General features: G+C 38.0%; 2 protein-coding genes across 2 annotated transcripts in view; one reads left to right on the top strand and one right to left on the bottom strand.

The window, feature by feature from the left end:
* LOC110156967 (protein FAM13A-like) overlaps positions 1-2,534 on the top strand; it is a 15,298-nt gene extending 12,764 nt beyond the window's left edge. Inside the window, exons 15-21 of the mRNA XM_055162443.1 lie at positions 290-371; positions 461-684; positions 778-861; positions 947-1,051; positions 1,340-1,539; positions 1,927-2,028; positions 2,411-2,534. Coding sequence (XP_055018418.1) covers positions 290-371; positions 461-684; positions 778-861; positions 947-1,051; positions 1,340-1,539; positions 1,927-2,028; positions 2,411-2,534 — 921 coding nt within the window. The remainder of the gene's footprint in view (positions 1-289; positions 372-460; positions 685-777; positions 862-946; positions 1,052-1,339; positions 1,540-1,926; positions 2,029-2,410) is intronic.
* Positions 2,071-13,634, bottom strand: part of LOC110157219 (phytanoyl-CoA hydroxylase-interacting protein-like) — a 26,208-nt gene continuing 14,644 nt past the window's right edge. Inside the window, exons 2-5 of the mRNA XM_020921496.2 lie at positions 11,933-12,126; positions 9,410-9,584; positions 5,460-5,577; positions 2,071-4,444 (exon numbers count right to left, since the gene is read on the bottom strand). Coding sequence (XP_020777155.1) covers positions 3,901-4,444; positions 5,460-5,577; positions 9,410-9,584; positions 11,933-12,126 — 1,031 coding nt within the window. The 3' untranslated portion in view covers positions 2,071-3,900. The remainder of the gene's footprint in view (positions 4,445-5,459; positions 5,578-9,409; positions 9,585-11,932; positions 12,127-13,634) is intronic.

The following is a 13,634-nucleotide window of genomic DNA, read 5'->3' as shown; positions in this document are numbered from 1 at the left end:
TGTAAATTTGCTAACATGTATTTTCTTTGTACTTTGTAGTATTTCTACTAGTTTGGATCATTGGTCCTGTACTGGACCAATGTTGCTACTGTCTGGCCAAACTGTAATACATAATAATCTTAATAAGCAACAGTCCCCACCACAAACAAAACAGAAAACCCATTTCCTGTTTGTGATATCTTATTCTTTAACATGATTTATTATTTTTTAATATTCATATATAGTCCTTATACCATGACTTATTTTATTCCACTAACCCTGAACTCTAACCATGTTGTATTTTTTTCAGCCAGCTCATAATGACAAGACAGCAAACCCAGAGGTGGCCAGGCTAATGAAGGAGTTGATCAAGAGTCGCAAACGACTCAAAGGTAGGATACAACATAATTAGCTTAACATATCACTGTAAAATAATAATATACTTAAATAAATGATAATGGTTAATGCCTTCGTTCTCCAGAGCTGAAACTAAAACAATCAATCAAGGGTGAAGGAGATGTAAACCAACTGCGTCAGTCCTGCAAAGCCAGTCATGACCACAGGGGGTCAGCATTGGCAGGGTTGGAGCTTCAACTGCTTAATAATAATGGCAACACAAAACCTAATGTGGAGGAAACGGTCAATAGTATCACTAACAGACTGAAGGAAAGGAGGAGAGAGCTGGAACTGCCAGACAGCCTCAAGGTTTGGGAAGACACTCTTACACAAATCTAAAGGTTTACATCCTAGAAAATAAATAGACTGAGTAATGCATTACTCATTTAAATTGTTGTGTAGGAGATGTCCCATTTCCAAATAGCCCTGGAAAAGACCTGTTTGCAGAAGTGCTTGCTATACTATGAAGGTCTTCATGGGCGACCGGTAAGAAGTAATACTGTTTAATGGGCCTGGCTAAAACTCATCTACCTACATAAAATTTTAACAAAATTTCTATCTCTGTGTGTAGAGCACCAGACAAGAGCGGACTCTGATTAAGCCCTTCTATGACCGATACCGTGTTGTCAAACAGCTTCAGAATTCCTCCTCTACCTCCACTGTGATCACAACTATTGTAAGTCAATCATGTGTTCCTTTGAAATAAGACTTCAAAAATGTTTCTCTTAATGGCTGGTATGAGGTGGTGGATGCTGAGAGTGGGTTGATTTATTTGTCTCCTGTGCCCTCTTGTGGCTGGTTCTGAATGCTACAGCAACAAACTGCAAAAGCCAAATTCAAATGATTTCGAACTTGTTGTGTACTGTTCTAAAACACAATTTACCTTAAAATACGACTGTATTTTACCTTGGTATTGAAATACATATGTGTTTTTGTTAATAAAATGCTTTTTTTATGCTGACAGGATGAAGAGGAGGGCTCAGATGAGGAAAGCCCCAAACCCTCTAGCCTATGTCCACTGCCTCACTGGGTTAAATCTCAGTCCTTCTCGTCAGACAAGACTCTCATGGAGCTCTGTGAATCTCCACCGGTGTCCCCTTTAGATGAAGCAAACACACACCAGCCCCATCTCATCACCATGGCAACACTTCATGAAGCATCCAGGTAAAAGTCTAATAGTATCTGTTATATTCAAACTACTGTCTAATTGTAATGGTGTTGAAAGTTTATTATGTGTTTGGTGTTTTTTTTACATTGTGAAAAAGATACTTTACAATTGTTGGACTTGTTATTACTAAAATTTAAGGTAGTATAGATTAAAAGAGACCCGGTCAGGCCAGAAGTTCTCACTATATAACAATCACAATTACCTTTTTACCAAATTCTTTCTAAGTGTTAAATATCTTGAAGAGATCTTAGTTAATCAGAATATGAGAAATAATCTAAACTATTTCAGGGTATTTTGTCAAATTTCTTATTTTTTCTGTATGCTGATAGCAAAATGTGTATTATGCATTATTGTGTTTTCTTTTTTTATGTAAAAATGTACAGGTCAGAGCTGTTGGATCACCTGAAGATGGCCAGAAGTGAGAAGCGGAGGTTGCATTTTGTGCTGCGCGAGTTTGAGGAACACTTTTACTCACAAACTGGCAGGTAATCCTAGTGTACAAATCACATATCACACCTATAGCCCATCTCTTTCAAAGTTTATTCTCTCTTTTATTAAACCTTGAAACATTTGGTTTGCAACAATGCCATGTGTAAAACAAAAGACATCCACAAAAAAATCCCAATGATACATCAGTGTAATACACACGCACTTGACATTAATGAAGCAGAGAGCTCAGGAAAAAGACAGAAGTAGACTGTAGATCTGAACTGTACACGTTCTTTGTACTATGTTAGTCCTCCAAAGTCTGACTACAATACACACTGTAAAAGCTATCTGAGTAAGGCAACATAGGAGGGACTATCCAATGTCTGTGGAAGCTGTGGCCGGTTCTCTTCACTCTTTATGTTCCTCTTGTTTAAACAGGGTTTGTCAAAAGGAGGACCGTGGACCCATGGCAGAGGAGTACTGCCAGTACAAGAACCTCAAAGCAAAACTGCGCCTCCTGGAGGCCCTGCTCAGTAAACACCAGGGCTCAACCAGCAGCTGAGTATCTCACAGTGGGATTCAAATCTACACAGTCCAGAATGTTCATGCCATGCTTCAATGCACTTTAATATAAAAGTGAAGAACAATGATGAGTGAGAGGTGGGCAACTCAAGAGTTATAGTCCCATTCCTCCTTATTGACCCGGCCTTAAACTGCCTGTAGCAAGTGTTATCTATGAGTAGTAGCACAGCAGTGTCCAAGATTACACTAACTCTACCCATGTGACAAACATTACCTTTAACCTTTTTACAATGTTTTATATATTATGGCACTTTGCATTTTTTTATTTAAGAAGTAATAGTGGAAACTGCATTTTATTAAGTGCTTTTGTGGCAAGGATCTTTGTTTATATCATAAAAGAGACAATCTGGCAATCTGGTGGCATTTGTGCATGTCAGTTAGTAATTAGTCCTCTGTTGTGCTATGATATGCATTGAGAATTAGTATAACTGCTATGCTCTGTCCATAATACACATTACTGCTCACGTTGTAGTATGTGAACATTAGCGTTAGCATGTCAAGCTAAACTGACTCATATGTGTTTAGTCCTGATCACTTCCTTCTAAATGACACTGTTGACAACCTTTGATATTGTGCACTTCTGGTTTATATATTTTTCTTTATATATATTTATCTATATATATTGATAAAAATAAATATTTTTTCACATTTATTCTGCTAAACACAGTATATGGTTCTACTTTCTCTGTTTACAGCAGAAAAATAAATGCGTGGCAGAGGTACTGACAGCCTTTTTCATGCGGCACAGAACTGCGTCATGCTTAAAGGTCAACATCTTCATGAATAGGTCACATTGGTCAGACGTCAGTAGAGATTTATCAGGCTGCAGTTGTCAAACTTTTCATACGACATATCTTTTCCATATCGCATTTTAACACCTTTGGTATGAAATCAAATGACTGAGGCTGCAGTCCCAAAGTGTTTGCTCCAAATTGGATGTAAAATAGGTTCGAAAAAACGTTTGCAATTAATGAAAAAAAAAAAAGATCATCATTGACAAAGAAGTGAGTAAGAGTATTTTAAATCAAATAACTTATGAAGCAGAAGCAGCTGTTGTTTGTTAGTATGTTTAAAGGGTTGGATAAACACTGTGAGGATCCAGGGCTTATTGATGCTTTGCTTTGTTTGTATTTTACTGTGGGTTTGCTTGTGATGACTGTGTTTTGTTTGGGGCCATCTTTTTTTTTACCAGTTTGTGAGTTATTCCTCTGGGGATGAAGTCCAGTATGACTAGGCTCCTACAAGATCGGCTGCTTCATGCATTGCTCTGCTTTTTCAGTTTGTAGACTTATGTCCTCAGGCCAGTCTTGTCTGGTCATCCCGGCTTCTTTTTCTCAGACCTCTTCTTAGCGCCCCACACTGATGTTGCACGTCTTGCAGCTGGGATCCTTCTTGGCGTTTACTGTGGAGAGGCTCATGAGCTGGTGCCCGCTGATCTCTGCCACCTTTCCCAGTGACAGGTCCACGGGCTCAGTGAAGATGACCTCCAGGATCACGTCCTGGGCATGGTGGAACACCAGGCGCCCGTCACCCGCCTCACTCTCTTTGCACGTCAGGAATCGGTTGTTGGTGATGTCCAGAGCAGGGAGCCTCTCCTTGCAGAAGTCATCTCCTCTGGATCCTTTTGGTGCCAGGACCAGGATGACATAGTGGTAGGCTGTGTACATGCAGTACAGGTCCCCAAAGTACAGGTTGGTGTCTGGGTTTAAGAGGGCATCTGCTCGCACCTCAAAACGCTGTCGTCCGTAGGGGGAGTCCTGGGGCGGTTTGCCCGTATTGAACTCTGTGTTACAGCTGAAGAAGATGCCCTCCAGTTTCCCACTGATGGGGGAGCCATGACTGCCACTGTTGTCCTTCACTGAGGGCAGCATGCGGTTCTCCTGCGCATCTCTGAAACACAGTTGTTTGTTTGAGATAGCATTTGTAACAAATTATTACACAACACAACAATGAAAGATACCTACACACTTAATGACTAGAATGACTAGAAAGCTATGTACAGAGCACAAAACAGTATACACATACCTGCACTGTGCCACACAAGAGGCATTACATTATAAACCAATCCAAATTCAAATTGAATTAGGACTAAAATAACAGGAAACAACTTTGAATGAAGGAAACTTGTGAAATAATGTTCCTCCCGAGGACATAACTGATGAACATTAAAGTACAATTAATCTAATGAAAACTGATGCAATGTTGTTGTCATAGTGACGCAAGTCATCTCCCCCACAGGTCAAACAAACAAACAAACACCTGTTATATACTAGTACAGTGAGCACACTACTGCAACTGGCCACACGATGGTGCAGTTTAACCCATGCTCTTAAAGGCCATTATAAACACTCAGCAAAATGTTTACCTACATGACGTCATGCTGTACTCTAACAAAGAGATGTGGGCTTCTGTGTGTTTCTGTCACAAAAACCTAAAAACTGCAGGGAAGGAAACTCATGCTACAACAACCTAAAAACAGATCCAGAGACTGTGTTTGTCACACTGTCCTCTCATATCAAAACAAAGGCGGGCAAATGCAAAGCTCTTAGTTATTTTTCTCCTTTTACACTCTTTAAAACTGTCAGACTAACCCTTAGCTGTTTGGACTCTGTCATAAAGCAATAAGATACAGACTGGCATTTTTGTCTAGGTGTGGAAAATCACATAGGACTTTATATTTGTTTATATTATTTATATTTATTTAATTATACAATGATTACTGTTTGCCCTATTTTGTGAAATGGTTATTATAATTTCTCTTCAGATAGAACACAATCTCCCTATGTTGTCCTTATCTTCATGCACTAAACTTAATAACTTTTTAAATGAGCTTTTTGATGAGCTCTTGGTGTTCTTATCCCTTAAAAGACCATTTTGGAGTACAGTAGAAATAATTATATTGTACCTGCAGTGGTCAAAGTACTCTTTGTTCTGGTTTCTGTAAAAGACGGAGAAAGGCAGCATGCGTCCAGCGATGACCTCAGCTTTCTCCTGGAGCTGGTTTAGATGCACGGTGGAATAGTCTGCAAAAAGACAACATCATTAAGCAAGTACAAAATCATATATTAAAACACAAAATTCTATCTATTTTTGAATAAATCACATTCAAAAGTTAGTTCAGGGACCACATACTAAAGGCTAACTGGTAGTACTGATAAGTATACTAAGCAGTTAAGTATAGGCAGTGTTGGGAAGGTTACTTTTAAAATGTATTCCCCTACAAATTACAGATTACACATCCCAAAATGTAAACGTAACATTAAATGAGTAAATGGAATCCTGCCAGACTAGGATATCGTAATGTTTTGTCTGTTATTTTTATTTCAACAAAGTAGACTGTTTTGTAGACCTCCAATTTTACCACTCACTGAAACAGTAACTGTTACTCATAATTTGTACTCTGATTACATAACTCCGGTACATGTAATCTGTTACTCCCCAACAGTGAGTATAGGTATAAGTAATAAGTATAAGTAGTTCATTTTTTCTTTGTTTATTTTAAAGTAAAGTACTTATTCATGTTTTATTCTGTATGGCTATTTACCAAGCATTTAGCTGTTAACAATTTTATTTTAGCCATTATTACTCTCAGTGTTTTCAGCATCATATGGATGTTATTGGACATTACTCATCACAAATGTACCTTGAGTTGTTTTGTTCCAGTCACACATGTTTAACTCACAAATCCTGAATATTTAGGTTGAGTTCTTCTCTCAAACAGAAAACCCTCTGTTCTGCCTTGTGATGTAATGTGGTAATACAGGAAATGCTCCATTGTTTTTTTAAACTCTGTACATCTTTACTAGAATCATTTGGACAATTTCAGGCTAGTAACTGCCAATTCCCTAGTGGACTAATGGTAAAAGGTAGCTGTTAACTTGAAAATTACCACTATATAACATTACATATGGAACAGAGCATTTTGAGTTTTGGAGATGTAGACAGACTTATAAATAAAGGTTTATTCAAATTTGTGAATGAAACAAAACACAACACCATTCTAAAATGTCTTAAAGTTCAGAAGAGTCAAAGGACGTTTAATAAGTTATAAACACTGCCAAATACTTGATTGACCACAAACTAACATTCAAAATTCCACCTAATTCGTGATTAATTTGGGGTCCCTAAACTAAAGTGTTAACAAAGTTAGCATACACAGTGAACAACAGTCTTATTTGCTGTCAGATACAGGGAGGGGCGTTGATTTCTGTGTTGGCAAGATCTAGCTGAAAATGGTAGGTCTATTAACACTGGAAATCCACGCTCACAGTTTCTCTTAAGGCTGTTATCCCGAGATCACAAGTCTATTTTTCATCTGCTTGATAAAAATAATTTAAAAAATGCACAACACCACTATGCTTTGAGTAAGGGTCCTTTTCAGTAACAAATGATTCACAGCTCATCGGACTCCAGCTGTCAATATGCCAACACCGCCATCTGCCACCACTCCTAAACATTGGATTTGACCTATATTTGAATTTGCATGGCGTTCACTAATCTATAGCAAAATACTGCATGGGGTACATTTATGTGACCAGTAAAATCAGATAATTAGAATATCTGAGAACCCAGTAATTATGTCTGATTTTTGGTGAGTCATCAATGTGTTTTTTAAGTAATAATTGTAATTGATAGACAATGTACATTTTTTGCAATCTTTAAATGTCCTATATTACGCAAAATTGACTCTTGTGAGCTTTAAGCCTTGTTATGATGTTGTTTTGTTTCATTCACAGATGTTTGAGAAATGCATCAATAATGCATCAATTTTATATACTGTAGCACTTTCTGGACACTCAAAGACATTTTCCAGAGCATTTTTCATTCATTCAATACCCAGTGGTGGTAAGATACTTTTTCTTGAAGCCACCAGACTGACGGAAGTGAGGCTGCCAGTCTGTGGTATTGGCCCCTCCAACCACCACCAACACTCATGCACTCACCACTTTCAGACTCTTTATTATTAGTCTGTCTACATCTCCAAAGCTCTAAATGCTCTCTTCCACCTTGTGATGTTCTGTAGCTGTAGTAGTTTTCAAGCTAACAATTCTTTTTAACTTTAGCTCAGTAGAGATACTCAGTTCCAGAATTTAAATTATCCACCTTATTCTAGTGAAGTTGTATGGAGTTAAAAATGCAGTGAAGCACTTGTATTACCACATGACATCTTGGTGAAAAAGAGTGTTTTCTTTTTGAGAAAAGAACTCATATCAGGTTTGCAGGTTTTGTGTGTAAATGTTATGTGAATGTGTGAATGAAACAAAATGTAATTTCAGGTATGTTTGTGATGAGGAAACATTATAGCACAGATCAGTGAATTGTTTAAAATGGGCACTTTAACATTTTCTTTCATTTTTGCCTTTAGTTTGCCCTTTTTTGTGTAATATTCCATGTCATTATCTGCACAGCTGTGAACAATCAGAAAGAAATCATATTTCTCCAAAACGGATTTCACTGTGTACATGACATTTCAATAATCAGATAACTCCAGAAATCTGATTTTTGGTATAAATGTAAACATAGCCAATGAAAAACCTTGTAAAACTTTCACAATTATGTATTGCTACAACTTTGAAATAGCCATCAAAGATAGTGTGCAGTATCCTTAAAGGACCTCATCATGACTGTGCAGTAGTATAATGAACTCACGAAGGAACTAAAGATCAGATGAATTTTTCTATGCACTTTCTCTTATTACCTCTTTATCAGCCTCTTGTCCTATTTCCATTTATGCCGTGTCTTTGCTATATCTTTCCTGTGTAAATGTAAAAGGCCGAGGTGGTAGATTAGAAGTACCTCAATTTGCAGTAAATGAAAAGTTTAAGATTATTCCTAAGAAATTTATCTAGTACTCATGCCTCTCCTATAATGAATTGGCTTTGGTCCACAGACTGTAAATGGACGTAGCTAACCTGCTGGCCACCGCATTCCAAATAGGAAAAGAGCATGGGAGTGCTTCAGGCTCCATCAGCTGGAACTTGGATCCAAATTTGCCCCTGTAATGCGAGCCTTTGTGAGCTTCATTTGACTGGAGCTATGGGTGACATCACACGCCCTTAGTCCACTTCTTTATACAGTTTATTGTTTGGCCCCAACATAAAGCAGAGTAACAACAGGTCTTAACTACTATTGTTGTAATAAGTGTCATGATACTAAAAATTCATACAGTACAATGAATTTGCTCAAATGAATGTCTAGTTTTGATACTAGTTAAATTAATATTTTGTAAGCAGTTTTTTTGGACAGTCCTAACTGTAACTGCTTCAACAATACCTATTATTTATACTGGTACTTTACTACTTGTACAATAGCCATTACCTTGGTTACTGTAACTATTACTACAACTACAAGGTTTCAGAAGGTACTGATTTGGAGATTTCATGTTGTAGTTAAAGATTTACTGACTAAAAACAAATCTTACTAACGCTGTTCTGTCAGTAGTGCTTTATTGTTTTGTGGAAATAGTAGTAAATGTGTATGTGATGATTTTTCTCCCACTGTCAAGTCTATATTATGACAAATACTACAAAAAAATCTAACTAGTATATACCTACAACTTCAAGTACTACTCTGTTACCAATATCAACAAAAACATTAAATACTGTGCTGGTTATCACTGACTCCTCCTTTTTCTATTACCCTCAGATCAGCTGTTTGTACCTCCCCTCCCCCTCTAAAACCTGCCGCGTGTAAAGTCCAACCTACTGACCTCTGCATCTTTCCCATAATCCCTTATTTTCCTCTCCTCCTCCTCCACCCCATCCCTATCTCTCCATCAATCCTCTCCACCACAGAATCTATATTAGCCCTGGTAGCACTTCCACACGTGTTGTATTAGATGCTGTGAGACATTACCAGCGGTGCAGAATTCAATGATCTCGCTCCACTCAGACACAGCGTAGTCTCCATCCGTTTGTCTGGATGCAGTCTGGACAGCCACTGTGTATTCTGTGCGAGGACTCAGGAACCAGTGTCCCCTCACCGTCATGGGCAGGGGCACGGCCTTGGCCACCAGCTTGGTCGGGACATCCTGGAAAACAACAAATTAGTATTAAATCTGTTGAATAAGGTAAATTGTAGGACATTTCAGTAATAGACCATTGATAATGTAAAGCAGCCATCCCCACACACGGCCCCTGTAATAATATTTTATACTACATATATGTGGTATATATATGTAGTATATATATATGTAGTATGTGGGCTTAAAGGGTTAAGATGAAGAAATATACACAAATATCTTACTGCATTTGGTACAGTTTGGAATTTTGTGAATTTTATGTACTATTGCGAGATGGCATCAAACCTGTCACGTTGTTGACTTGAGTTGAGTTTATAATAACTGCACTTATAATATCTTTAATCTTTAATTTAATTCATAATGAACACATCGTATATCAAAAGTTATTAAGAATGATTCAGGCTTAGTAACTACTTATTTAATCCCTTAAGCTTGGCTTCTAACCTGAACCCTTTAGCTAAGTAGGGGTATTACCTGCTAACATGTAACATATGTAGATCACCCTGTTACCTTTTATTGTTTTGAAAATGCTATATGTCTCTGTCCTTTGCTCTCTGTACTAAGTCACTCCCTTTCAGAGCGCTATCACAACAGAATCAGCATGCATCTCACTAATGATACTTTGCCATATGGCATCAGGTTTGCCAAGTTGTTGTTTACAGTTCTGCATCATTCTTTTTGTATATTTATGGGAGACGTGTTTTGTGTGGGGGCAGCCTTGTGGGCTGAGCATTGGACAGAATCTCACAGCTAACTGTGAGGGTCCAAACAGGGCCCAGGAAAGATCAGTAAAATACTCAAACATGCATGGATGACATCTAAAACCTCTTCATGCATGTGTTTAATGAGGGGATGTTATATCAAGGTTGAAAGCTCAAAAAGGTTGATTTTGCATAATACCCTCTTTTAAAAATGATTAGCATGTTTTAATCCATCACTTTTCATTTGCATTAAATATTTACACATTTTATCGCACAAAATGAATCAATACAAGAATCCATCCATGTCTCTGCTATGGTGAGATAGATTTTTCCGCTGTTCCCACGCCAGAGCACAGTTATTGCCTTAACCTGATCCGCTCTTCATCCAGTCTTACAGGGGCAAACTCAGTCTAGTCCTTTTATGTGAGTGATGATGTTAGTGATCACATGACCACATCTGAGAGCCTCCCCTCAGACTGACTGTCTCCAGACTCTAGATTACCTAACGCCTTTTCTCTTCTTGCTCTTCAGTATATACAAGGTGAATTTTTCAGTGTATTTTTCAGAACTACGCAGTATTTGTGTGAGAAAGTGTTAAATGACTCCACTCATTCGGGTAGCAGTGTCCTTGGTGACTATTGTGTGGGTCCTTACAGCCCTGTGGAGTCTCAGAGGGCTTTGGTTGTTCATTGATATGAGCAGTGGTCTTTGCCTAGCAACCATCTCCAGCGCACAGTCAAAGCAGTGAGAGGTCACCTGTAATAAGGAAGGAAGCCACTGCAGAGCACCAAGAGACTGAGGAAATAAGGAGCTGTGAATTATCCACTGTTCACTTTAAAGAAGGAGGGAGGCTTTGTGTTGTTACTATGGTGATGGTAGTAAAGGGTGGAAATGGAAAATGCACAAAACATTGGGTACCTCTAGCCTATATAATAACTAATTAGTTTTAATAAAGCATGAACTAAGACTTCACTAACAAATATTGTACTGAGGCAAATGAAAGTGTAGTTATTATATGTGTAGCTGTAATACCCCAAAACAGTATTATCTATTCTCTAGTTCTCAATTTTATTTTATTTTTTTTGTAACAGTACTGTTACTACATATAGTAACATATCGCCTACTTCTATAGCTGCTACCACTCCAGCTCCAACTTACAAGTACAATACTACATTACATTTCCTCAATCTATTCATGGCCTTCAGCTTCCTGTTATAAGCAACATTTTAATGATTTTTCACTATTCAAAAGCTATAATTTTTTTTTGTTTAAACTGGGAATTGCTATGGCAACAGTCCTCATTTTTCATCATTCTGAAACCCATGGATAGCTGAATGCATAGTTCGTCTGCTACTGCTACTTCTACACCCTTGTTTCACATGCTAGTGCTTACTGCTGCTATGACACACACTATAGCAACATTATTTGGAAAATCAGTTGGAATCTGTGTTTAGGATTAGGGGTGTACAATTTTGGAAAGCACATATCCTGCAATCATATTCCCCAGAACTTGAACATTGTCACAAGATATTTCAATTACACGTCTGTATCTACTGTGAAGCAGTTTTCTATTGTAATACTAACCTTTGACCTCACCCACAGCACTGAGTGAGTGGTACATTGGTGAGTCATGGTGCTTAAAGGAACTGTGAGTACCTTGTGTTTAAACTTGTTGGAGTTCTTGTTCTCCTTCTTGTTGAGGTCGATGAAGTAGTGGGTGATGCGCTCTTTGCTGCGTGCTTCCATGTCCCAGCAGATTTTGAAGGAGTCACAGGTGATGTTACTGATCTTGATGTTCTGGGGGACGGGGAGCTCCTCCATCTCTGAGATACTCCCATCCTGGGACTTACCTGTTGCACAAAAGAAAGACAAAGAAAGACAAAGGAAAAGTAAGGCCATGGAAATATAGTGTTGCTTCTGTTTGTGAATGCACTTCAATGGTAGATTTAACCTGATAATTTTGAAGGTGTATGACGTGACTTTTAAATGGGAGTTTTGCCACTTCCTTGTTTTCATAGGGATGTTATTGCTTTGTCTAGAAGTTCCAGTATGACATTAATCTTATCTATCATGAATTTATTAAATTTCAAGTGTTTCTGTTGTTAACACATTTAGATACATTCTTCTTACTGTGAGTCTCTCCACAGATCTGACTTGATGATGTCTTATGATATCTCTACAGATTTTTATACAGATTGATATCAGTCTGGTCCCCATGCCCTCTGTCTGAAAACAAAGCATGACCTTGCATCAGATTTGATTTGCATGTGAAATAAAGGAGCTCACCTATGATTTACAAATACTATCTAATTCATCTCACGTAAAAAAAAAAAAAAAATAATAATAATAATGCTTTGCTCATTAATTTTGCAGAAATCAGCAATGTTTTTCAGTTCTCAATGATATTTTCCCTTTATTTTTTGAGATGTCTACTTATCCATCTGTCAATCATGCCCATCTGAAAATGGGGAGATCTACCGGTAACCAGACTCACATCTTTGTAAAGTACTAAAGAAGTGTGTAGTCTGGATCTCAAGCAAAGATTTAATGCTCAATTGCAAAACATTCCAGGCAAAGCAATACCATTGGAGATGAGCAGGTGATGAACCCTCAATCCAAATGTTATATGATTTTTGATAACATCGATCATTATAATTATAAGATAATGTTTTTCAAATTTCTAACATATTTATAGAACACAAAGAAGGTGCTATACATTAACAAAAGTCTTGTAAACAACCTCCACATATTCAACTTCAGTACATTGCATGACATGATGTTTATGACTGAATACATCCATCTATCCACAACAACAGAGCCCATAAAGTGGCCATTAGCGGATTATGAACTATCACAACAAATGGGCCAGTTAATCCACACTTCCTGCATTAGTGCCGTCCCTCAGGATCCCCTCTTGTCTGCTCCAAACCCCCTTTTATTCTGCTGCTGCTGTTCCTCTGCAGCCTCTTACAATTCTACACACAGTGCAGCGCTTATCTGGCTCTTACAGTACGCCAACCGCTCTACTAAAGCACTGGCCTCACCACTACCACCATATATGTTACCATAGCAACACATCAGCTTTTCAACACACACGTACGAGATCGGCTCCAGCGCATATGAGGCATTAAATATTTCAAACGCTGTCATTTGAATCTCATTTGAAATCAGATGTAGAGTATAATGTAGTACTATAAAACCAGGAGGCAGTAACCATAGCGATGCACAATACCCCCAATGAAAATGTCATAACAAGCTTCTATAATACCAGCTTTGTACAATTAGAATGAATATACTTGTGCATGTAGAGTCCGCGTGAGGATAAGCCCCGCCTCTATTGGCACTGCAACAATGCATT

The sequence above is a fragment of the Boleophthalmus pectinirostris genome, unplaced genomic scaffold, assembly GCF_026225935.1.
Source record: "Boleophthalmus pectinirostris isolate CB_2022bp ecotype Guang Dong unplaced genomic scaffold, ASM2622593v1 HiC_scaffold_5, whole genome shotgun sequence".
Taxonomy (NCBI): Eukaryota; Metazoa; Chordata; class Actinopteri; order Gobiiformes; family Gobiidae; genus Boleophthalmus; species Boleophthalmus pectinirostris.
This window is presented reverse-complemented; position numbering and strand designations above follow the sequence as displayed.